Raw genomic sequence first — 26,145 nt, 5'->3', positions numbered from 1 at the left:
AGAAGATTGGTAGAGAGAGAGGATAATACATATAGGTAGGAGGAGGGAATTTGAAGGTACATGTATGGGGCGATTTTAAAGTAAGAGTTGTAGTGTTAAGTTGATCAGTGGATGCTGCTGAGGGGAGGACGGCTCATAATAATGGCTGGAACGGAGCGATTGGAATGGCATCAATAAGAGTGGAAGCTGTTATAGCAGCAAAGGGGGGACCAACTCCATATTATTGCCCATGATTTTGGAATGAGATGCACTTTTGGTCATGTAGTGTATTTAAAATTAAACTCTGCTTTTCATTTACCACCACAGATTGATCTACAACATGATTGAGTTATTGTTGATTCTCATCAATTTGTCCTATTTATTATATTGTATCACATTGTCTTTGCAAGCCTGCTGAGTGATAGTTTCTGTGTGTGTTTGTAGCTTCTTGCAAAAGCTTTAAACTTTCTCTCCTTTCTCGCTCACACTTTCTTTCTACGCAGGAGGAGAACGATGATCTGTCAGTCTGGTTAAAATCACTGCTGCGTTTTCACAGAGGAGATTACTGACTCAAGACAGAGGTGTGTGCAAGAGTGCGTTTGTGTGTGTGCCACCACTGTGTGTGTGTGTGTTTGTTTGATTGACAGGCTGGATTAAGTGCTGATGGGCAAGGTTTTCCTCTAGGGTCCTGTTGTCAGAGCTGAACAGAGGTCTATCAGAGGAGAAGAGACAGGTTCTGGAAAGTCTATCCTTAAGGGAAAGCGCAACAACAATACTGAGGAACTACTCCGTAAACAGACTTTTACACACCCAGGCATGCGCAGGCATGCATGCAAGCACTCACACGCTAACGCACACAGGCACACACACCCACACCTATCCATCATCGACTGTCACTCGTGTTTGTGATCTGTTATAATAAGTGGGCATTAAGAGTCAGCGAGTCTGTTCATTGGCTGAGGATCTGCGATTAGGAGGTGGAGAAGAGGTGGCGGAGGGATGGAGGAGGGAGAGGGGTGGTATGGGGTTAGGAGAAGGCGGTGGAGGAGGGGTGGTATGGGGTTAGGAGGAGGAGGGGTGGAGCTCTGTTCAGGGGCTTGGCTAGCGTAGCACTTTCCCAGCTTCTATTGTCCCTCGCCTCCTACCTTTTCTTTCCAGTCAGGGCTTGCTCTCCTGTCAATCAAGGTGTGTGTCTCTCTGTGTGTCTGTTTCGCTGTGTCTGCCTTTCATTCAATTCAAGTGGCTTTATTGGCATGGGGAAACATGTTTACATTGCCAAAGCAAGTTAAATAGATAATAAACAAAAGTGAAATAAACAATAAAAAAATTAACAGTAAACATTACTCACAAGTTCCAAAAGAATAAAGACATTTGTCTATATACAGTGTTGTAACGATGTGCAAATAGTTAAAGTACAAAAGGGAAAATAAATATACAGTGAGGGGAAAAAAGTATTTGATCCCCTGCTGATTTTGTACGTTTGCCCACTGACAAAGACATGATCAGTCTATAATTTTAATGGTAGGTTTATTTGAACAGTGAGAGACAGAATAACAACAACAAAATCCAGAAAAAACGCATGTCAAATGCTAAATTGATTATCATTTTAATGAGGGAAATAAGTATTTGACCCCTCTGCAAAACATGACTTAGTACTTGGTGGCAAAACCCTTGTTGGCAATCACAGAGGTCAGACGTTTCTTGTAGTTGGCCACCAGGTTTGCACACATCTCAGGAGGGATTTAGTACCATTCCTGTTTGCAGATCTTCTCCAAGTCATTAAGGTTTCGAGGCTGACGTTTGGCAACTCGAACCTTCAACTCCCTCCACAGATTTTCTATGGGATTAAGGTCTGGAGACTGGCTAGGCCACTCCAGGACCTTAATGTGCTTCTTCTTGAGCCACTCCTTTGTTGCCTTGGCCGTGTGTTTTGGGTCATTGTCATGCTGGAATACCCATCCACAACCCATTTTCAATGCCCTGGCTGAGGGAAGGAGGTTCTCACCCAAGATTTACATGGCCCCGTCCATCGTCCCTTTGATGCGGTGAAGTTGTCCTGTCCCCTTAGCAGAAAAACACCCCCAAAGCATAATGTTTCCACCTCCATGTTTGACGGTGGGGATGGTGTTCTTTGGGTAATAGGCAGCATTCCTCCTCCTCCAAACACGGCGAGTTGAGTTGATGCCAAAGAGCTCCATTTTGGTCTCATCTGACCACAACACTTTCACCCAGTTCTCCTCTGAATCATTCAGATGTTCATTGGCAAACTTCAGACGGGTATGTATATGTGCTTTCTTGAGCAGGGGGACCTTGCGGGCACTGCAGGATTTCAGTCCTTCACGGCTAGTGTGTTACCAATTGTTTTCTTGGTGACTATGGTCCCAGCTGCCTTGAGATCATTGACAAGATCTTCCCGTGTAGTTCTGGGCTGATTCCTCACCGTTCTCATGAGCATTGCAACTCCACGAGGTGAGATCTTGCATGGAGGCCGAGGGAGATTGACAGTTCTTTTGTGTTTCTTCCATTTGCGAATAATCGCACCAACTGTTGTCACCTTCTCACCAAGCTGCTTGGCGATGGTCTTGTATCCCATTCCAGCCTTGTGTAGGTCTACAATCTTGTCCCTGACATCCTTGGAGAGCTCTTTGATCTTAGCCATGGTGGAGAGTTTGGAATCTGATTGATTGATTGCTTCTGTGGACAGGTGTCTTTTATACAGGTAACAAGCTGAGATTAGGAGCACTCCCTTTAAGAGTGTGCTCCTAATCTCAGCTCGTTACATGTATAAAAGACACCTGGGAGCCAGAAATCTTTCTGATTGAGAGGGGGTCAAATACTTATTTCCCTAATTTAAAATGATCAATTTATAACATTTTCGACATGCGTTTTTCTGGATTTTTCTGTTGTTATTGTGTCTCTCACTGTTCAAATAAACCTACCATTAAAATTATAGACTGATAATTTATTTGTCAGTGGGCAAAATCAGCAGGGGATCAAATACTTTTCTCCATCACTGTAGGTTTTATTTACAATGGTGCTTGTTCTTCACTGGTTGCCCTTTTCTTGTGGCAACAGGTCACAAATCTTGCTGCTGTGATTGCACACTGTGGTATTTCACCCAACAGATATGGGTCTTTGTGGGTCTGTGTAATCTGAGGGAAATGTGTCTCTATGGTCATGCATTTGGCAGGAGGTTAGGAAGTGCAGCTCAGTTTCCACCTCCATTTTTGTGGGCAGTGTGCACAGCCTGTCTTCTCTTGAGAGCCAAGTCTGCCTACGGCGGCCTTTCTCAATAGCAAGGCTATGCTCACTGAGTCTGTACATAGTCAAAGCTTTCCTTAAGTTTGGGTCAGTCAGTGGTCAGGTATTCTGCCACTGTTTGCTCTGTTTTTTGGTTAATTCTTTCCAATGTGTCAAGTAATTCTCTTTTTGTTTTCTCATGATTTGGTTGGTTCTAGTTGTGTTGCTGTCCTGTGGCTCTGTGGGGTCTGTTTGTGAACAGCGCCCCAGGACCAGCTTTCTTAGGGGACTCTTCTCCATGTTCATCTCTCTGTAGTTGATGGCTTTGTTATGGAAGGTTTGGGAATCGCTTCCTTTTAGGTGGTTGTAGAATTTAACGGCTCTTTTCTGGATTTTGATAATTAGCTGGTATCGGCCTAATTCTGCTCTGCGTGCATTATTTGGTGTATTATGTTGTACACAGGATATTTTTGCAGAATTCTGCATGCAGTCTCAATTTGGTGTTTGTCCCATTTTGTGAATTCTTGGTTGGTGAGCGGACCCCAGACCTCACAACCATAAAGGGCAATTGGTTCTATAACTGATTCAAGTATTTTTAGCCAGATCCTAATTGGTATGTTGAATTTTATGTTCCTTTTGATGGCATAGAAGGCCCTTCTTGCCTTGTCTCTCAGATCGTTCACAGCTTTGTGGAAGTTACCTGTGGCGCTGATGTTTAGGCCGAGGTATGTATAGTTTTTTGTGAGCTCTAGGGCAACGGTGTCTAGATTGAATTTGTATTTGTGGTCCTGGCAACTGTACCTTTTTTGGAACACCATTATTTTTGTCTTCCTGAGATTTACTGTCAGGGCCCAGGTCTGACAGAATCTGTGCAGAAGATCTAGGTGCTGCTTTAGGGCTTCCTTGGTTGGTGACTGAAGCACCAGATCATCAGCAAATAGTAGACATTTGACTTCAAATTCTAGTAGGGTGAGGCTGGATGCTGCAGACTGTTCTAGTGCCCTCGCCAATTCGTTGCTATATATGTTGAAGAGGGTGGAGCTTAAGCTGCATCCCTGTCTCACCCCACGGCCCTGTGGAAAGAAATGTCTCGTGTGTTTTCCCTTTTTCTTTCCACATGTTGTTATAGACTATATATACACGTGCACATACTTGATATTTGAAATGCATGTAACACATACTTTGTATTTAAATACATATGCACATACTTTGTATTTAAATGCGTGTGCACATACACTGAACAAAATATAAACTCAACATGTAAAGTGTTGGTCCCATGTTTCATGAGCTGAAATAAAAGATCCCAGAAATTTTCCACATGCACAAAAAGCTTATTTCTCTCAAATTTTGTGCACACATTTGTTTACATCCCTGTTAGTGAGCATTTATCCTTTGCCAAGATATCCATCAACCTAACAGGTGTGGCATATCAAGAAGCTGATTAAACAGCATGGTCTTTACACTGGTGCACATTGTGCTGGGGACAAAAGGCCACTCTAAACTGTGCAGTTTTGTCACACAACACAATGCCACAGATGTCTCAAGTTTTGAGGGAGCGTGCAATTGGCATGGTGATTGCAGGAATGTCCACCAGAGCTGTTGCCAGATAATTGAATGTTCATTTCTCTACCATAAGCGGTCTCCAACGGCGTTTTAGAGAATTTTGCAGTATGTCTAACCGGCCTCACAACCGCAGACCATGTGTATGGCGTCGTGTGGGCGAGCGCTTTGCTGATGTCAACATTGTGAAGAGTCCCCCATGGTGGGGTTATGGTATGGGCAGACATAAGCTACGGACAACAAACACAATTGCATTTTATCGATGGCAATTTGAATGCAGAGATACCGTGACGAGATCCCGAGGGCCATTGTGAGGCCCATTTTTTTTTAAAGGATGCATATCTGTATTCCCAGTCATGTGAAATCTATAGATCAGGGCCTAACAAATTTATTTCAATTGACTGATTTCCTTATTTGAACTAACTCAGTAAAATCGTTTAAATTGTTGCATGTTGCGTTTATTTTTGTTCAGTATACTTGGCCATTCTTGACATTCTTCCTTGCTCAGTGTGAATATGTGTGTTTACGTGCCCCGTGTCCCCACGTTATGTAGCGTGTAAGGAGCTTCATATACCCTCTACGCCCCAGCCAGTTCTCTGGCCCCTCCTTCAGCAGTACAGTAGGTAAATACATAGGCCAAGGATGTGTTCATTTGGCTCAAAACTGGGGGGGGGGGAAATGAGGGGGTGACTACCTGGACTTTACCGATAAGAAATTGTTGTTTTCTTTTTCCGTTGCGAAATGTTTTGCTCTGATGTGGTCCTGGTGGTTGTGTAGGGGGACTGGGACTGGTAGTAAGCCCAGAGAGAGGTGGGGAGGGTGGAGCAGTGGGAGAAATGTGTTACCGTGAAGCAAAAAGAGGTAGAGCGAGAGCTTCTTTTGATGTCCTGGAGCTTCATGCTCTTACTTGTTCATGCAAGGCCTACCAAACAGACACACAGCGAGAGGGGGGCAGGGCTGTCATAGCATTAGAGACAGGAGTTGTAGGGCGTGTGTTTTTGCGTGTAAACACAAGTGTGTGCGAACCTCAGTACTGATGTTGTGCAACACACTAAACGGCTTACCCAGGTAGGTAAGGAGTGTATCAGGTCCTGGTCTAGAGAGTCTAGACACTGGATCATGTTCTATTTAGAGGCTCCCCAGGAAGACAGTCAGTCAGGACCTCCCTGCCTGTTATATGATGGACCTGTTCTAAGCGAGCAGCCCCACATGTATCCACTGGTCTCACATCTCCAAGTCACCAAGAAAATAAAGCTTTTAGTCAAACAGAACCAAAGAGGGCGTATGTAGGCCACACTGTCGGTTTTGGCCTATGCCCATTTCTGTCTCTCTCTCTCTCTGGCTCTCTCTCTTTCTCTGGCTCTGTGTTTCTCTCCAGTGTGACTAGAGGTCACCATAACTCAGTCAGACTCTCATCAGCCCATTCAGCCAATAACAGACGGCCCTGCACGTGTCCATTGATGCCCCTGACCTTTTCTCTGCTAAAACCAGCACTTTGCACGCAAGTGTGTGTGTGTGTGTGTGTGTGTGAGAGTCAGATTTATTGGCCGTCTCCGTGTTCCTGTCACTGGAATGCTGATATCACACATGCTCACTGTTTACCTGTGATTATGGAGCTCTGACACACACACACCTGAGGTAGACTCTCACACCACGTTGCCATGGTACTCCTATTTTAGCTTGTGGCCACTGGACACATTCCTATAACCATGATTACTGAGCACTTGTTTATTTGAGCTGAAATTCTGCATGAGGATGGGATGAAATGGATAGCCCAGACAGTACAGCCCTACCTAATACAGTTCAGTTCTGCTGGTTCAGCAGTTGGCTCATGTCTGCATTATGGTGTGTGTGTGTGTGCATCTTTGTGTGAGGGAGCCACTGGCCTGTAAATCTGGCAATGTAGTTAAATCCTGTAGAAATATGTTATAAATCAGATGGGGGGGGGGGGGGAATAAACAGAGCTCATCTTCAGTGTACACTGCATAGCTCTTACTGTAAGTGCTGTTTATAGATGTATAAAGGCACAGATTGCCTCAATACATCAGCTGTGTATGTGTGACAGAAACAGAGAGTGAGTGTGTGTGTGTGTGTGTGTGTGTCTGTGAGAGAGGGGGGGGGGGAGAGAAAGTGTTTTTTCAGTCTCTCTACTCCTTTTACTCTTTATCTGTCTCTCTGACTGCCTGAGGGATGGACTGCAGTGGATGGACCTAATAGAGATTGGGTGTGTTCGAGCAGTAAACCTAAAGTCGGGGTAGTTGCATCTGTGATCGCTGAATGTTGGACACTGTAGTGGTTTTCCAACAGCAAGGCTCAATTCAACATTGCTGCTATTGTTATTGATATTTATCTCTGTATAAATGTTGAAATTAACTGTTCTATAACCCGATATCACACACTCACAAACTGAAAGCATAACGTGTACGATTTAATTGGTTAGAGAGGTCTCAAACATCACTTTTATTTGTATCCCTGTAGTTTTAGAATCTTGACAAAAGTGATCTGCTCGACCGCGAACATTGACTCTCGTTGACTGCATGCTGTAAGTTTGGTAGTACTGAAGCCTTGAATTAAGAGAAAAGAGGCCTGACTTGTGTCTGTCTGTCTGGTCTACTGGCTAGCTTATATCCAAGCCACTGTCATAGTGATGATATCACCATATCTTGCAACATTTTCACTGATTTACCTCAGTGTTTTACCCAAAAGGCTCAGACTTTTCTGTTTCCAAATACGCGGGCCAGCACCCGTGGCTCACTGGGCCATGGCTCCGGCGGACCTGCTCTCATTGGGGACAAAGCAAGGCCCCAAGTGTGAACTTTAACACCTTCTCACAAAACAACAGTCTTGAATGATTCAGAGGTTGTTGATTCTGCTCGCCACAAGTCTTAAGTGTCACACTCCTGATGTAAACACAATAGCACTAGAGTTTACATTAAACACTGGCGACACACTGGTGTGGGGGTAAAGGTGTCAGCATGCCTCAGTTTGGCTGTGACCCGAATGAGTGTGCTCGCATACTCTCTTAAAAGACCTTTGCTAAAAAAAAAAAAAAAAAAAGTACAAAAACGACGCTATAGTCGGTTTGTCCATTTTGGGACACTTCCTCTAAGTAGTAAGAATTCATCTAAGATAACTCAAGAAATCTGTCATTAATTTTGTCATTTTTGCAGAGGAGGTCTTAGTCGCGCAATTTTACATCTAACTAAGATATTTTAAGCATGAAAATGAGTCTCGTTGAATGATAGACGTTATTGACGAATCCCTACTGTTGACCAATCACAGACGAAGGGGCGTAGACTTCGGCTACCGACTTAGGCTTACCTCGAGAAAAAAATGTTTGCCCGAACAACCGAAAAAAACCTTACCAAAGACCAAAACGAACATAAATGTACAAAATGTCGTCATATGCACAAACTCTTCCAAACTGTTTCAGCTGGGAAGTATGCGAACGCCTTTAGTCTCTTCACACACCACCACTAAACGTGACATGAACACTCGCTCTCTCGCTTTTTCTCTCACACACTCACACTACCAAATGTAACACTCACACAAACACACAAATTAACACATTCCCACATACCGACAAACATGACAGTAACACACTCCCACTCACAGTACTAAGTGGATTGTTTTTGTGGACTGTTGGAGTACTTAGTGGTTGTCTATATGGTTTGTTAGTTAGACGGGCAGGAGTCAAAGCCCCTCTGAACTCAATCACACACGAGAAAACACATCACCATGGTGACCACCAGACAGACTCACCAACAGCTTGGCCAGAGTAGAGCTGACTCTGGAACACTCAGGCCAAGACACTAGAACAGTTGGGCGGAAATGCATACTAGAACTGGGAACCAAAGATTTTGGCCAATTTACGAGTTCACACTCTGTTTTCTCGTAAGTACAGTCTGCTGCCCGATGTCCAATGGTGTATCGAACTTAGCTATGTGTCATAATGTCTTCTAATGTCTATCATCTGAGGTCTGACCCTAGTGATGGTTCTCTCCTCCTGTCTCTCTGTGTAGGTGCAGCACCGTATCAGTGGCCAGGTGATGGCTCTGAAGATGAACACCATGGCCAGTAACAGGGCTAACATGCTGAGGGAGGTCCAACTGATGAACCGCCTGTCTCACCCCAACATACTCAGGTCTGTCTGTCTTTGGACTTTTATTAAAACACACTTGCTGTCCATATCCATTTAAAAGCTTTGGTCAACAGGGCAACTCCTCACACAAATTTGAACCATGCAGTTATAACGCATTATAAGTCTTGTCATGCGCATGTATGATGTCTACCAATACAACACCAGAGCCAGAGACTTTGATATTGCCTGTTTAAAATTGAAGTTTATCTGGTAAGAACACCTTTTTATATACCGGGGCTGTTGAGTGGAACAAACTACCACAGCAACTCAAAGCCATGCCTGACCACAACTTCATTTGAAAATAATGTCTAAAGCTGGCTAATGATCGCGCAATAGTAATGTTTTTTTCATGTCTGCATGTAATGCTCTAGACTATGACAGTGTGGTCCTTTGTTTTGTTATATGTGTAACCAAAGTATGCCTAGTAGGCTAGGTCTACTGTGTAGTATAGGTATAGTATGTTTTTTAAAATCCATTTATTTAAGAGGACCACAACTTTTTTTGTGTCATCCTCTGAATGTAAATGCATTATCCACATTTGGTTGTATTGTGTTTTAAATGATAAAATAAATCTAGCCTAGCTATCGATGATGACCCCGTTTTTATAATGTTTTATAAACCTCTTCCTCTCTCCTGTCTCAGGTTTGTAGGGGTGTGTGTTAATGAGGGACAACTCCATGCATTGACAGAGGTAAGATGTATCTTTAAACTCAGGTAGACTGACTGACTAGGATCTAGAGAATACTGGACAAAAATACAAACATGCAACAATTTCAACTATTTTATTGTGTTACAGTTCATATAAGGAAATCAGTCAATTGAAATGAATTAATTAGGCCCTAATCTATGGATTTCACATGACTGGGCAGGGGCACAGCCATGGGTGGGCCTGGGAGGGCATAGGCCCACCGACTTGGGAGCCAGGCCCACCCACTGGGGAGCCAGGCCCAGCCAATGAGAATTATTATTTTTCCCCACAAAAGGGCTTTATTACAGACAGAAATACTCCTCAGTGTCGGTGGCTGGTCTGAGACGATCCCGCAGGTGAAGAAGCCGGATGTGGAGGTCCTGGGCTGGCGTGGTTACGCGTGGTCTGCGGTTGTGAGACCGGTTGGACGTACTGCCAAATTCTCTAAAATTACATTGGAGGCGGCTTATGGTAGAGAAAATAACATGACATTCTCTGCCAACAGCTCTGGTGGACAGTCCTGCATTCAGTATGCCAATTGCACGCTCCCTCAAAACTTGAGACATCTGTGGCTTTGTGTTGTGACAAAACTGCACATTTTAGAGACTCCTTTTATTGTCCCCAGCACAAGGTGCACCTGTGTAATGATCATGCTGTTTAATCAGCTACTTCATATGCCACACCTGTCATGTGGATGGATTATCTTGGCAAAGGAGAAATGCTCACTAACATGGATGTAAACAAATTTGTACACAACATTTGAGAGAAATAAGCTTAATGTGCGTATGGAACATTTCTGTGATCTTTTATTTCAGAAAAGTTTTTGGTCATATGCACATCCATGAAAACTTAGGTGCCGGGCTAACAAAGAAAGAACAAGTCAGTCGCATATGCAGGATGTGTAGTACAGAGAGTGACTATGACAAACAAGCCGACTGTCTGGATGAGCGTTTCAGACACCGGGGTTACCCAGAGGAATGGCTGCATGAGGCAAGGGATCGTTATAAAAATATGACCCAGTACGACAGCCTGAAGCCCAAACCACCCCGCCCTCCTGACCAAAGCGTTCAGTGCTTCCTTCAGTACTCCCCACTTGGTAAACCGTTTGTCCATATCATTAAAAAACACTGGCACATCTTAAAGCACTGATCCACAACTGGAAAATACATTTAAAGAACCTCCATGGGTAGTCTTCAGATGCGCCCCTAACATCAATCAAATGGTGGTGAGGTCTGATCTTCCACCGGTGCCATGTAGCACCTTCCTAGACAATGTACCGGACGGTAATTACAGATGTGGTCGATGTACCAAGTGTAACTTTACAAACAAATGCACTATGTTCAATCACCCTATCAAGGGCAAGGCCATCAAGATTAAGGGCATCATTACGTGAGCCACAAAAAATGTGGTATACCTGATCAAGGGTATTTGTGGCCTATGCTATGTAGGAAAAATGAAACGAGCTCTGAAAACAAGGATAGCAGAACACAGGAGTAATATCAGGACCCTTGACCAGAGAAACCCTGTGGCTGTGCATTTAATGGAGGCTCGTCACAATATTAGCTCTCTGAGATACATTGGTATCAAACATGTTAAGACTCCTAGGAGGGGGGAGATACTGCTCATCTATTATTGAGAAGAGAATTGTATTCGTGCACCATGTCTCCTAAAGGTCGGACCCAAGAGTTTATCAGACCATTTCTTACATGAATATGTCACTTTGATTTGTCTTGACTTCCAGGTCTCCTACTTGGTCATTTTGTACATATACTGTGTATATATATATATTAGATTCTGTAACCACTACATGTGCCCATCTCACTGATATCAAATTAATAGCGATGAACAAATTGTTTTTGAATGATATCTACGGCCACCGCACCTCCTGGCGTAATGGTCATATGGGCCAGTATTCCAACAGTTTCCAACATCATATTTTACTGTTGCCTAGGTTTTAACTTGAACCCATTTGTATGTATATAATCCATTGACCATATGTACCTCTGTGATTAATTATGATTGTGCACAAAAGTGAATTGAATTGTTTCCACGCCCACCATGCGTAATGGTCATGTAGTCCGGTGTAGCTCAGTTGGTAGAGCATGGCGCTTGCAACGCCAGGGTTGTGGGTTCGTTTCCCACGGGAGGCCAGTATGAAGAAGAAAAAATATATGTGTGTGTACTGTGAGGGGAAAAAAATATTTGATTCCCTGCTGATTTTGTACGTTTGCCCACTGACAAAGAAATGATCAGTCAATCATTTTAATCGTAGGTTTATTTGAACAGTGAGCGACAGAATAACAACAAAAAAATCCAGAAAAACGCATGTCAAAAATGTTATAAATTGATTTGAATTTTAATGAGGGAAATGAGTATTTGACCCCTCTGCAAAACATGACTTAGTACTTGGTGGCAAAACCCTTGTTGGCAATCACAGAGGTCAGACGTTTCTTGTAGTTGGCCACCAGGTTTGCACACATCTCAGGAGGGATTTTGTCCCACTCCTCTTTGCAGATCTTCTCCAAGTCGTTAAGGTTTCGAGGCTGACGTTTGGCCACTCGAACCTTCAGCTCCCTCCACAGATTTTCTATGGGATTAAGGTCTGGAGACTGGCTAGGCCACTCCAGGACCTTAATGTGCTTCTTCTTGAGCCAGTCCTTTGTTTCCTTGGCCATGTGTTTTGGGTCATTGTCATGCTGGAATACCCATCCACGACCCATTTTCAATGCCCTGGCTGAGGGAAGGAGGTTCTCACCCAAGATTTGACGGTACATGGCCCCGTCCATCGTCCCTTTTGATGCGGTGAAGTTGTCCTGTCCCCTTAGCAGAAAAACATCCCCAAAGCATAATGTTTCCACCTCTATGTTTGACGGTGGGGATGGTGTTCTTGGGGTCATAGGCAGCATTCCTCCTCCAAACACAGCGAGTTGAGTTGATGCCAAAGAGCTCCATTTTGGTCTCATCTGACCACAACACTTTCACCCAGTTCTCCTCTGAATCATTCAGATGTTCATTGGCAAACTTCAGATGGGCATGTATATGTGCTTTCTTGAGCAGGGGGACCTTGCGGGCGCTGCAGGATTTCAGTCCTTTTTGTTTTCTTGGTGACTATGGTCCCAGCTGCCTTGATCATTGACAAGATCCTCCCGTGTAGTTCTCATGATCATTGCAACTCCACGAGGTGAGATCTTGCATGGAGCCCCAGGCCGAGGGAGATGGACAGTTATTTTGTGTTTCTTCCATTTGCTAATAATCGCACCAACTGTTGTCACCTTCTCACCAAGCTGCTTGGCGATGGTCTTGTAGCCCATTCCAGCCTTGTGTAGGTCTACAATCTTGTCCCTGACATCCTTGGAGAGCTCTTTGGTCTTGGCCATGGTGGAGAGTTTGGAATGTGATTGATTGCTTCTGTGGACAGGTGTCTTTTATACAGGTAACAAACTGAGATTAGGAGCACTCCCTTTAAGAGTGTGCTCCTAATCTTAGCTCGTTACCTGTATAAAAGACACCTGGGAGCCAGAAATCTTTCTGATTGAGAGGGGGTCAAATACTTATTTCCCTCATTAAAATGCAAATCAATTTATAACATTTTTGACATGTGTTTTTCTGGATTTTGTTGTTGTTGTGTCTCTCACTGTTCAAATAAACCTACCATTAAAATTATAGACTGATCATTTCTTTGTCAGTGGGCAAACTTACATAATCAGCAGGTGATCAAATACCTTTTTCCCTCACTGTAGGTATGCACTCACTAACTGTAAGTCGCTCTGGATAAGAGCGTCTGCTAAATTACTAAAATGTCAAATGTAAATGTGAGGTGAAATGTGTATATTTTGGGAAGTGAGCACTCCATTTGTTTGCCCTGACGAAGATCTTTTATTTCAGCTCAAGAAACATGGGAACAACTCTTTACATGTTGCGTTTTATATATTTTTTCAATATACTTTAACACCTGATGCTTCCCTTCTGAATGGTTGTTAGAGTTAGGCTGAGGAAAATCGGAAGTAGAGCCAGTCATTTGATTGACGGGTGCCATTGTCATGGTTACCGTACAGTGACCTGTATCTCTCTTCCAAAATAGATTTGATCTCAATTGAGAATAACCTGTATAAATAAAGGTTAAGGAAACCTGTCGTTTGATTGACACTTGTGTGCTGTTGTCATTGTTACAACAGCCACCTGTTTTGATTGACATTTGGCTGAGTGTGGTTGTCGTGGTTACTTCCAGTACATCAACGGGGGTAACCTGGAGCAGCTGCTGGACAGTGACCGGTACCTGTCGTGGTCAGTCAGGATGGGCCTGTCTCTAGACATCGCTAGGGGCCTGCAGTACCTCCACACCAAAGGCATCTTCCATAGAGACCTCACCTCCAAGGTAGGAAGCAATCATACACTGCTCAAAAAAATAAAGGGAACACTTAAACAACACAATGTAACTCCCAGTCAATCACACTTCTGTGAAATCAAACTGTCCACTTAGGAAGCAGCACTGATTGACAATAAATGTCACATGCTGTTGTGCAAATGGAATAGACAACAGGTGAAAATTATAGGCAATTAGCAAGACACCCCCAATAAAGGACTGGTTTTGCAGGTGGTGACCACAGACCACTTCTCAGTTCCTATGCTTCCTGGCTGATGTTTTGGTCACTTTTGAATGCTGGCGGTGCTTTCACTCTAGTGGTAGCATGAGACAGAGTCTACAACCCACACAAGTGGCTCAGGTAGTGCAGCTCATCCAGGATGGCACATCAATGCGAGCTGTGGCAAGAAGGTTTGCTGTGTCTGTCAGCGTAGTGTCCAGAGCATGGAGGCGCTACCAGGAGACAGGCCAGTACATCAGGAGACGTGGAGGAGGCCGTAGGAGGGCAACAACCCAGCAGCAGGACTGCTACCTCCGCCTTTGTGCAAGGAGGAGCAGGAGGAGCACTGCCAGAGCCCTGCAAAATGACCTCCAGCAGGCCACAAATGTGCATGTGTCTGCTCAAACGGTCAGAAACAGACTCCATGAGGGTGGTATGATGGCCCGACGTCCACAGGTGGGGGTTGTGCTTACAGCCCAACACCGTGCAGGACGTTTGGCATTTGCCAGAGAACACCAAGATTGGCAAATTCGCCACTGGCGCCCTGTGCTCTTCACAGATGAAAGCAGGTTCACACTGAGCACGTGACAGACGTGACAGAGTCTTGAGACACCGTGGAGAACGTTCTGCTGCCTGCAACATCCTCCAGCATGACCGGTTTGGCGGTGGGTCAGTCATGGTGTGGGGTGGCATTTCTTTGGGGGGCCACACAGCCCTCCATGTGCTTGCCAGAGGTAGCCTGACTGCCATTAGGTACCGAGATGAGATCCTCAGACCCCTTGTGAGACCATATGCTGGTGCGGTTGGCCCTGGGTTCCTCCTAATGCAAGACAATGCTAGACCTCATGTGGCTGGAGTGTGTCAGCAGTTCCTGCAAGAGGAAGGCATTGATGCTATGGACTGGCCCGCCCGTTCCCCAGACCTGAATCCAATTGAGCACATCTGGGACATCATGTCTCGCTCCATGCTTTAGTCCAGGTCTGGGAGGAGATCCCTCAGGAGACCATCCGCCACCTCATCAGGAGCATGCCCAGGCGTTGTAGGGAGGTCATGCAGGCACGTGGAGGCCACACACACTACTGAGACTCATTTTGACTTGTTTTAAGGACATTACATCAAAGTTGGATCAGCCTGTAGTGTGGTTTTCCACTTTAATTTTGAGGGTGACTCCAAATCCAGACCTCCATGGGTTGATAAATTTGATTTCCATTGATAATTTTTGTGTGATTTTGTTGTCAGCACATTCAACTATGTAAAGAAACAAGTATTTAATAAGATTATTTCATTCATTCAGATCTAGGATGTGTTATTTTAGTGTTCCCTTTATTTTTTTGAGCAGTGTATAAACACGCACACACGTAGGTACATTCATTATATGGACACTTGTCTGGTAATTATACATACTTGGGCATGCACCCACGCCACACGTACATACACACTCCATAAAACGCAGTAGTGCATACTCAAGTACACACAGTTCTCTATTATAATAAATGGATTAACCAGGATCCATTTTCAAACAGCGTGTCAGAGTAGGAGTGCTGATCTAGGATCATTTTTGCCTTCTGGATCATAATGAATAAAATGATATGGACATGAGGGACTTGAGCCTAGATCATTCTGAGACGCTTTGTGAATACGGGCCCTGACCTCCTCCTTCCTGGTTGTCTGTCCTGTAGAACTGCCTGGTGCGTTGGGAGAGCGGCCAGTGTACGGCTGTGGTGGGGGACCTTGGCCTGGCAGAGAAAATACCAGAGTACAGGTCAGTTGAGTCCATATATCATCCATCTATCAGCATGCACTGATTAGATCACACACTTGAATGGCTGCGTCCTCTCTCTACCTTCCTCTCTCTCTCTCTCCATCTCAATAGCTTGTTAGCTCTCGCCTGCTCTCGCTCGCCCCATCTCTCTCTCCTCGTTCTCTCTCTCTTCTCGTTCTCTCTCCTCGTTCTCTCTATCTCCAGCTTGCTAGCTTACTTTTTTACTGCTCTCGGTCTCACTCGGTCTCACTCGCTTTCTCTCACCTCGTTCTCACTCTCACCTCGTTCTTGCTCTCACCTCGTTCTTGCTCTCACCTCGTTCGCTCGCTCACCTCGTGTTCTCTCGCTCACCTCGTGTTCGCTCTCTCACCTCGTTCTCTCTCTCTCACCTCGTTCTCTCTCACCTTGTTCTCTCTCTCTCTCTCTCTCTGAGACAGTCAGCCAGTGTTTTATGTTAATGTAAGCTCTAGTGTTGTTGTGTTTCCATCAGGAGTACTGTAGACACAGCTCTACAGTAGGATCAGTTTCCTCTTCCCCAATCCTAACCATTCCATGCCTTGCAAAATTATTCATCCCCCTTGGCGTTTTTCCTATTTTGTTGCATTACAACCTATAATTTAAATTGATTTTTATTTGGATTTCATGTAATGGACACACAAAATAGTCCAAATTGGTGAAGTGAAATGAAAAAAATTATGGAAAAGTGGTGCGTGCATATGTATTCAACCCCTTTGCTATGAAGCCCCTAAATAAGATCTGGTGCAACCAATTACCTTCAGAAGTCACATAATTAGTTAAATAAAGTCCACCTGTGTGCAGTCTAAGTGTCACATGATCTCAGTATATATACACCTGTTCTGAAAGGCCCCAGAGTCTGCAACACCACTAAGCAAGGGGCACCACCAAGCAAGCGGCACCATGAAGAACAAGGAGCTCTCCAAACAGGTCAGGGACATAGTTGTGGAGAAGTACAGATCAGGGTTGGGTTATAAAAAAATATCTGAAACTTAGAAAATCCCACGGCGCACCATTTTTAAATCCATTATTAAAAAATTTAAAGAATATGGCACCACAACAAACCTGCCAAGAGAGGGCCGCCCACCAAAACTCACGGACCAGGCAAGGAGGGCATTAATCAGAGAGGCAACAAAGAGACCAAAGATAACCCTGAAGGAGCTGCAAAGCTCCACAGTGGAGATTGGAGTATCTGTCCATAGGACCACTTTAAGCCGTACAGTCCACAGAGCTGGGCTTTACGGAAGAGTGGCCAGAAAAAAGCCATTACTTAAAGAAAAAAATAAGCAAACACGTTTGGTGTTCGCCAAAAGGCATGTGGGAGACTCCCCAAACATATGGAAGAAGGTACTCTGGTCAGATGAGACTAAAATTGAGCTTTTTGGCCATCAAGGAAAACGTTATGCCAACACCTCTCATCACCCAGAGAACACCATACCCACAGTGAAGCATGGTGGTGGCAGCATCATGCTGTGGGGATGTTTTTCATCGGCAGGGACTGGGAAACTGGTCAGAATTGAAGGAATGATGGATGGTGCTAAATACAGGGAAATTCTTGAGGGAAACCTGTTTCAGTCTTCCAGAGATTTGAGACTGGGACAGAGGTTCACCTTCCAGCAGGACAATGACCCTAAGCATACTACTAAAGCAACACTCGAGTGGTTTAAGGGGAAACATTTATATGTCTTGGAATGGCCTAGTCAAAGCCCAGACCTCAATCCAATTGAGAATCTGTGGTATGACTTAAAGATTGCTGTACACTAGCGGAACCCACCCCCCCCAAAATCAATTTTAATTCCAGGTTTTAAGGCAACAAAATAGGAGAAATGCCAAGGTGGGTGAATACTTACGCAAGCCACTGTATGTGTACAGAAAAAAAAACACAACACTGACCTTAGATCAGTGTCTTAGGAGGTCTAATCACACTAAAGCACAGTCCGTTTTTTTCTAAAGAATGCGAGACACTCTTTCACCTGAAGAAGTTACGCTTTACCCGCTATGTCAAACTGTGTGATTAAGCCCCTATTTCAGGGGAGAAGGAATGGGGAGGGCGGAAGTTTTGGAGTGTCGTTCGTTCACACCCCCACCCAACCCCAGTTTATTAATGATGCTGACATTTACACCTCATATTTTATTCATCGCTTCAGCCTGCGTTGAACACAGATCACCAGCACGTGTGTGTTTTAATCCTATCAGCTTCTCCTTGATGACAGGAGTTATTGTCCTGGTAACTATGTAGAAATTGCCCATACAGTGAGGGGAAAAAAGTATTTGATCCCCTGCTGATTTTGTATGTTTGCCCACTGACAAAGAAATTATCAGTCTATAATTTTAATGGTAGGTTTATTTGAACAGTGAGAGACAGAATAACAACAAACAAATCCAGAAAAATGCATGTCAAAAATGTTATAAATTGATTTGCTTTTTAATGAGGGAAATAAGTATTTGACCCCCTCTCAATCAGAAAGATTTCTGGCTCCCATGTGTCTTTTTATACAGGTAATGATCTGAGATTAGGAGCACACTCTTAAAGGGAGTGCTCCTAATCTCAGTTTGTTACCTGTATAAAAGACACCGGTCCACAGAAGCAATCAATCAATCAGATTCCAAACTCTCCACCATGGCCAAGACCAAAGGTAACACACTACGCCGTGAAGGACTGAAATTCTGCTGCGCCCACAAGGTCCCCCTGCTCAAGAAAGCACATATACATGCCCGTCTGAAGTTTGCCAATGAACATCTGAATGATTCAGAGGAGAACTGGGTGAAAGTGTTGTGGTCAGAAGAGACCAAAATGGAGCTCTTTGGCATCAACTCGCCGTGTTTGGAGGAGGAGGAATGCTGCCTATGACCCCAAGAACACCATCCCCACCATCAAACATGGAGGTGGAAACATTATGCTTTGGGGGTGTTTTTCTGCTAAGGGGACAGGACAATTTCACCGCATCAAAGGGACGATGGACGGGGCCATGTACCATCAAATCTTGGGTGAGAACCTCCTTCCCTCAGCCAGGGCATTGAAAATGGGTCGTGGATGGGTATTCCAGCATGACAATGACCCAAAACACATGGCCAAGGCAACAAAGGAGTGGCTCAAGAAGAAGCACATTAAGGTCCTGGAGTGGCCTAGCCAGTCTCCAGACCTTAATCCCATAGAAAATATGTGGAGGGAGCTGAAGGTTCGAGTGGCCAAACGTCAGCCTCGAAACCTTAATGACTTGGAGAAGATGTGCAAAGAGGAGTGGGACAAAATCCCTCCTGAGATATGTGCAAACCTGGTGGCCAACTACAAGAAACGTCTGACCTCTGTGATTGCCAACAAGGGTTTTGCCACCAAGTACTAAGTCATGTTTTGCAGAGGGGTCAAATACTTATTTCCCTCATTTTTTTGTTGTTATTCTGTCTCTCACTGTTCAAATAAACCTACCATTAAAATGTATAGACTGATCATGTCTTTGTCAGTGGGCAAACGTACAAAATCAGCAGGGGATCAAATACTTTTTTCCCTCACTGTAGCTCATATTAGGTACAGGTCCAGGATCAGCTTACCCACCCTAAATCCTAACCTGAACTATTAGGGCCAAGACACGAAACTGACCTTGGATAAAACACTCTTACCCTCCTGGCCTCTTTACCGTGATAAATTGGTCTGTATCCTGTGTCTGACTGGAGGCAGCTGTTGCGTTAACCAGACCGTGTGTGTGTGTACCGTTTCCGCTCGCACTGTCTACGGTCACCCCAGTGTTTACCTTTGTGTTTTTGCGTATGTGCAGGCACTTTGTTTTGGTGCCCCACAACAAGTTCTTGTTTATGTACCGTGCATGCTTTTAGGTGTGAGTAAATTGATTTGACAGTGGAACACGTTAGTATTTGGCACCAGTGAACATAATATCTGCTGTGTGTTGATTTAACTTTCTCTATTGCTGCGTTTATCAACATGCATACACTTGTCAGAGTATTTTTTTGCATTGCCTTTATACATCTTTTTGTTTTGTGTGTGTGTGAGAGCTCTGCCTTTGTTTGTGGGAGAGAGAGGGAGCGAAAGTGAGAGAGAGAGAGATGAAGGGAGTTTAGGAAAGCTTTCCAAATAAGGTCAAACTATTCCAGCACACTGTCTCTCTCTCTTCTCTTTCTCCCTCTCTACCGCTCTCTCCCTCTCTACCGCTCTCTCCCTCTCTACCGCTCTCGCCGCCTGACTGGCGACTCTCCCTCCCTCCCACCTCTACGTCCCCATATGGTGTTTACACTGGGCGCTATGAATGTCTGTCTGCATTCCACTCCTCTCTTCTCCATCGCTTGCTCCCTCCTTTCTCTCTCTCTCTCTCTCTCTCTCTCTCTCTCTCTCTCTCTCTCTCTCTCTCTCTCTCTCAGCCCCCATCAATTCCCTTACTATAGTGGGGGGGGGGGGGGGGGGGGATTGTTAGTTACATTTCGCGATATTATTTTGGGAAGATATTATATCGATATTTTGAGCCCAATTATCGATTTAGTAAAAATGTGCTACTGTAGGTAGCGTTGGCGCCATAACTCCGGTATTTTTCTTCCTATAGCTTGTTCTCCATCTTTTTAAATAGTTTTCTCATGCTCTCGTCTTTCTGAAACAGAAATATGCAGCGAGCAATATGTTTGGAACATCGAATCGCACTATCGAATCACAATCCATATAGAATCGTGAGAATTGAAATACATATCGCATTGGCGCCGAAGTATCGTGATAATATCGCATCGTGAGGTCCCTGGCAATTCCCAGCCCTATCTATTTATGCAATATCATAGCCCACAGTGAGATGGAAATAGCAGAGAGGAAGTGACTGCCAGCGGGGTGTGTTGGTGTCTTGGTGCGTGTGTTTGTCATCAGAGCATGAGCCTTGCAGTGTTGTGTGTCTGCCCCTTTTTGCCTTTACACACACACACACACACACACACACACACACTAGTTTTACCCCATATTTACATTTACCCCGTATGGTTGTTAATGAGCTAGAGCGTGATGAAACTAGCTGCTAGCTCCAGTCTTGTTTGTGTCGGTCTCACCTGCTGACCTCTGTGAGCTGTAGCGCCTGTAATAATTGCTCCGGGTCGATCTTTCCCCTAGGTAGGCTACAGGTCTAGGATCAGCCCCCCCCCCCGCCACAATCCTAACCTTAACGTCATCGCCTGTCATAATTCCCAGGCCTGTCTTCCTCTGTCTCTGTCCTCAGGGAGGGGGCAGACCAGCAGCCCTTGGCTGTAGTGGGTTCACCCTACTGGATGGCACCAGAAGTGCTGCGAGGAGAGATCTACAACGAAAAGGTGGACGTATTTGCATACGGCATCATCCTGTGTGAGGTCATTGCTAGGATACAGGCTGACCCTGACGTCCTCCCACGCACAGAGGTATGTTCATCACACTCTACACGCACACACACACAACATACACACATGCAACACACACACTAGCTCACACAATCAGTTTTCCCAATATTATTGTGCAGTGTAGAGACTTTGCTAAAACGTCTCCCTCTTCTGCCCATTGTATGTAACTGCAGTGTAAAAAGTTATTCAGGCAGTAAGTCGCAGTACTTTAATTGAAGTCTCTGACAGCATCGTCTCTATTCTATTGTGCAAATGAGTGACTGCGTCTCCCTAGGGCTCTGTTTCACTGAGAGGGATGTGTGATGCTCTCTCTGTCTGTCTGTAGGACTTTGGTCTGGACGTCGAGACGTTTCAACACATGGTGGGAGACTGTCCACCTGCCTTCCTGAGTCTGGCTGTCAGCTGCTGCAACGTAACACACAAATCCTCTTATACCTTTTCTCTCTCTCTCCTATCGTTTCCCCTTATTCCTACTCCTGTGACTTTTGAGAAACTGACTCTTTTTTTGTTTTGTTTCTTTCGCTCATCTAACGCTCTCTCCGTCCATCTCGCTCTCTCAGATGGATCCAAAGCGCCGTCCATCGTTCTCAGAGATCGTAGCAGAGTTGCAGAGGAGAGAGACCGAGAGGACGCAGAAAGACGAAGCTGCACTAAAGGGTGTGTGTCTGGGGGGTAAAGAACACAGGGAGGTCTTAGTCAGTGGGGGGGTTCTACAAACAGCAGATGCTATATCAGCATTGTGTATTCTACAGGCGTCATTAAAGCTGTCGGAATTGAGCTGAGGGGGCAGGTTATATGGGGTGGTATCCTGGAGATATTCTGCTCTCTAGAGTCATATAGATAGATGAATAGATTAGGGGTGTGCAGGTAGCTTAGTGGTTAAGCGTGTTGAGCCGGTAACCAAAAGGTTGCTGGTTCGAATCCCCGAGCCGGCAAGGTGGATAAAATCTGCCGTTCTCCCCCAACAACTGCTCCCCGGGTACCGATGACGTCGATTAAGGCTGCCCCCTGCACCTTTCTGATTCAGAGGGTTTGTGTTAAAGAGGAAGACACATTTCGGTTGAATGCGTTGTTGTGCAACTGACTAGTTTTCCCCTTTCCCCAGATATGTATACATGTTTTGTCTCAGCAGATTGCCAGCATGTATTCTTTTTTTTGAATCTCTCTCTCCCTGTCTCTAGATCTTGGCTCACTGCGGAGGCGCTTCCTCTGTCTCCCCGGCGACCCTCGCCTCTGCCGCAGCAAATCAGACATGCTCCCTCCGGCCGTGCCCCCCACTCTGGCCCCTCCCACCCGTGTCAATCCCTTCTCCCTGCGAGAGGACCTGAACGGAGGCAAGATTAAATTGTTTGACACGCCCAGCAATTCTGTCATCTCTTTAACGTTCACCTTACCCAAACGCCCGGACCCCTGTACAGCCCCCTCGCCCTCAGACAGAGAGGGGGGTACGCCCCGAGGAAGGCTCCACAGACGCTGCTTGTCCCTGCCCTGCACCCCCCCTCTAGGTCTCCTGCCCCCCACCACCAAGGACAATACCACAGAAAAAACGGGGGTATTGCTAATGGACTTAGACACTGAGAATGATGAGGGGAATGTAGAGAATGAGAAAGAGGAGGAGAGGAGAATCATGAAAGAGAGGTTTACCTTTGAGTCGAATGAGTTCGTAGACGAGGATGTGGAGAGGAGGAAGAGCAGCGAGGGCCTCACGGGCGACGACTCGGGGCTTCCTCTCGATCCAGAGCTGCTGTCATTGGACCAGCTGAGCGAGGAACAGGAAGAGGAAACTGACCAGGAAGTGGAACCTATGGACTGCACCAGCTCCCCTGACACACTAGATGGCGCTCTCCCTCCACTCTATTCTCTCCCTACTCTTCCACCTTATTCCAAACCCTCCCCACCCACCTCCACCACATTCAACAACGGCTGGGGTAATATTCCCCCCATCTTCAATGGCCCTCTCTGCCTGCCCCCCCACCCCTCCCCCCACATGGACAACAACAACAGCACCACGGTGGTCATTAGTCGGCCTCTGGGATGGGGGGGCACCAACCGGAACCACTCACCTTCTGGGAGGCCCATAGGGGACTCGCCCTCGCTGTTCGGGTCCAGTAATGGTGCCGGTCCTTCTCTGGAGCAGGAGGAGGTGATCTCGTGTCCCGGTTGCTGCCTGGCGGGTTTCCGGTTCCCCTCTCTGTGTTTCCGCACGCCCCCTCGCCGGAACCCCTTTAAGAACCTGAACGGGAACGGGGACAGTACTGGGGCCACCCGAGGGCTGCTCTATAAAGGGCCTAAGGGGATACCGTCCTCCCCCACCACCCCTACCAACCCCGAGCCTGGCCCTGGTCTAGCCCTGCCTAGGGCTCAGACATAGACAAAGAATGCCCCTAACCACAGATCTAGGATCAGATTACCCAACCCCATTATCCTAACCTTATTTCTTAGGAGGGAGAGACTGGAAACTGATCTTGGATCAGTGCCTAGGGGCTACTTCATTCCATTCTTACATAGAGATAGTGACATGTGAGAGGTATAGCTGCTGGTGGGAAGCCACTGCGGTGCTGGTGGCCTATGAGTGATGGTGGGGCGCCCTCTGCTGGATTGAGGCGGTATTGACTGTATTAATGCTGTACTGTATAATCCAGTATCATGTTGTGCTGTTAAGGGGAGTGAGCTGAGAAGTCACAGATCCCTACAGCGAATGAAGGCTGGTAGACTGACTGATTCATAAAGAAGCAATGACAATACTTTCCCTCAGCATGACAACACTTGTATTGGTCAGAGCCATATTTAAATGTAGGCTAAACATGGCTTTAGTATTGGACCAATCCAATGGGATATGTATCAAATCAAATTTTATGATATCCTCCTATGGTGTGGTCTAATGCTCCTTTTCTGACGGTCACAGTTGTAAATACTATTTTATGACTGAGGATTGTGGTGGTGGTGATGTTGCTACGATGAGGAATGTTATGAATAGTGTTACTTATGAAATGTTATGAAAAATTCATGTTATGATTTAGATGTTTGATACTGTCTGAATGGTCGACAGCTTCAGCAGTTTGCCTTGTATTCAGACTGCTACAACAGCTTTACGGTGCAACCTGGAGAGGCCACGAACAGGGCAATGAAAGGGGTGTGTGTGTGTGTGTGTGTGTGTGTGTGTGTGGTGTGTGTGTGTGTGTGATACATACTGTTCTGTTGACTGATATCTTGCTGTATGATCTTTTACGGCCCTCGTGATCCTCTGACAAAGCACTTACTGTATTAAGATTGTTTATTAGTTGATGACTTTTTGTTATTTTTGAGAATTAATGGTCAAAGACCTGCTTCAACAAAGATGTACAGATTCATATTATTTAAAAATGGCATTGAATAAAACTATAGAATGGACAGACTGTATGTGGTTTTTCTCTAGCTGGATTGCAGGATTTCTAGCCAACCATCGGCCCAAACCTGTCATGAATAACTAGGAAGCATCAAGTAGTGGGTGTATAATGTACTGTACCACAACTTTTGAAAATAGTGAATCAAGACAAGTCACTTGAACACAATTGTTTTATTTATATATATATATATATATATATATATATATATATATATATATATATATATATATATATATATATATATATATATATACACAGTACCAGTCAAACGTTTGGACACACCTACTCATTCAAAGGTTTCTTTATTTTTACTATTTTCTACATTGTAGAATAATAGTGAAGACATCAAAACTATGAAATAACACATGGAATCATGCAGTAACCAATAAAAGTGTTAAACAAATCAACATATATTTTATATTTGAGATTCTTCAAAGTAGCCACCCTTTGCCTTGATGACAGCTTTGCACACTCTTGGCATTCTCTCAACCAGCTACACCTGGAATGCTTTTCCAACAGTCTTGAAGGAGTTCCCACATATGCTGAGCACTTTTCCTTGCTGCTTTTCCTTCATTCTGTGGCCCAAACCATCTCAATTGGGTTGAGGTCAGGTGATTGTTGAAAAGCATTCCAGGTGACTACCTCATGAAGCTGGTTGAGAGAATGCCAAGAGTATGCAAAGCTGTCATCAAGGCAAAGAGTGGCTACTTTGAAGAATCTCAAATATAAAATATATTTTGATTTGTTTAACACTTTTTTTGGTTACTACATGATTCCATATGTGTTATTTCATAGTTTTGATGTCTTCACTATTATTCTACAATGTAGAAAATAGTAAAAATAAAGAAACCTTTGAATGAGTAGGTGTGTCCAAACGTTTGACTGGTACTGTGTATATATTTACAAAGCTTGCAAGGTGGTTGTTATTTTCCCTCTATATGTTTCCTGTCTCACTCTGTCCTTCTTTGTCTCGCTTCTTGCCTTTAAGCTTCAGATTATACCATTTCCTCTCACAACCACGACTACTGTGTCACATCCTGATCCCTTCACCCCCCTGCCCTTCTTTATCTATCTCCCCCTCTCTCTCTCTCTGTCGATGTAGGTAAGTGACCGCTTACGCTACCTCTTTCCTATTCAACTTTGAGCAATTATTTGTTATGCATTTTCTTGTCATGTAGACTACTGTGCGCATCAGTGTACTGGCATGAATGTGGTATCCCTCCCTCAAGGGGATTTTGTTTTGGAAAAAGATTTCAGCTGTGTCCTTTGTTCCTCTCAGCCTGTGGTCTAGCTTACCTGTGTCACCATGGTGACGGTACCTGGTGTACTGACGACCCTTGTGTTAACAGGATTGTGTGTGTGTGTCCATATCACAGGTGAGTCTGTTTCTCTCTTTACCCACCTTTCTTAACCCGATCCCTCCATATTGGGGACAG

The 26,145-nt window shown here is 44.9% G+C and overlaps 1 protein-coding gene across 1 annotated transcript in view; it reads left to right on the top strand.

Annotated features, from left to right (window-relative positions):
* LOC311131707 (dual specificity testis-specific protein kinase 2-like) overlaps positions 1 to 24,718 on the top strand; it is a 31,138-nt gene extending 6,420 nt beyond the window's left edge. The window contains exons 3-10 of the mRNA XM_084164813.1: positions 8,802 to 8,923; positions 9,563 to 9,611; positions 13,837 to 13,983; positions 15,871 to 15,953; positions 21,170 to 21,344; positions 21,649 to 21,735; positions 21,884 to 21,980; positions 22,505 to 24,718. Coding sequence (XP_084020939.1) covers positions 8,802 to 8,923; positions 9,563 to 9,611; positions 13,837 to 13,983; positions 15,871 to 15,953; positions 21,170 to 21,344; positions 21,649 to 21,735; positions 21,884 to 21,980; positions 22,505 to 23,694 — 1,950 coding nt within the window. The 3' untranslated portion in view covers positions 23,695 to 24,718. The remainder of the gene's footprint in view (positions 1 to 8,801; positions 8,924 to 9,562; positions 9,612 to 13,836; positions 13,984 to 15,870; positions 15,954 to 21,169; positions 21,345 to 21,648; positions 21,736 to 21,883; positions 21,981 to 22,504) is intronic.
* Positions 24,719 to 26,145: the final 1,427 nt, after the last annotated feature.

This window comes from Coregonus lavaretus (genome assembly GCF_964263955.1).
Source record: "Coregonus lavaretus genome assembly, chromosome: 7".
Classification (NCBI taxonomy): Eukaryota; Metazoa; Chordata; class Actinopteri; order Salmoniformes; family Salmonidae; genus Coregonus; species Coregonus lavaretus.
Note: the sequence above shows the minus strand (reverse complement) of the source record. Positions and strands in the feature narration are given on the sequence as shown.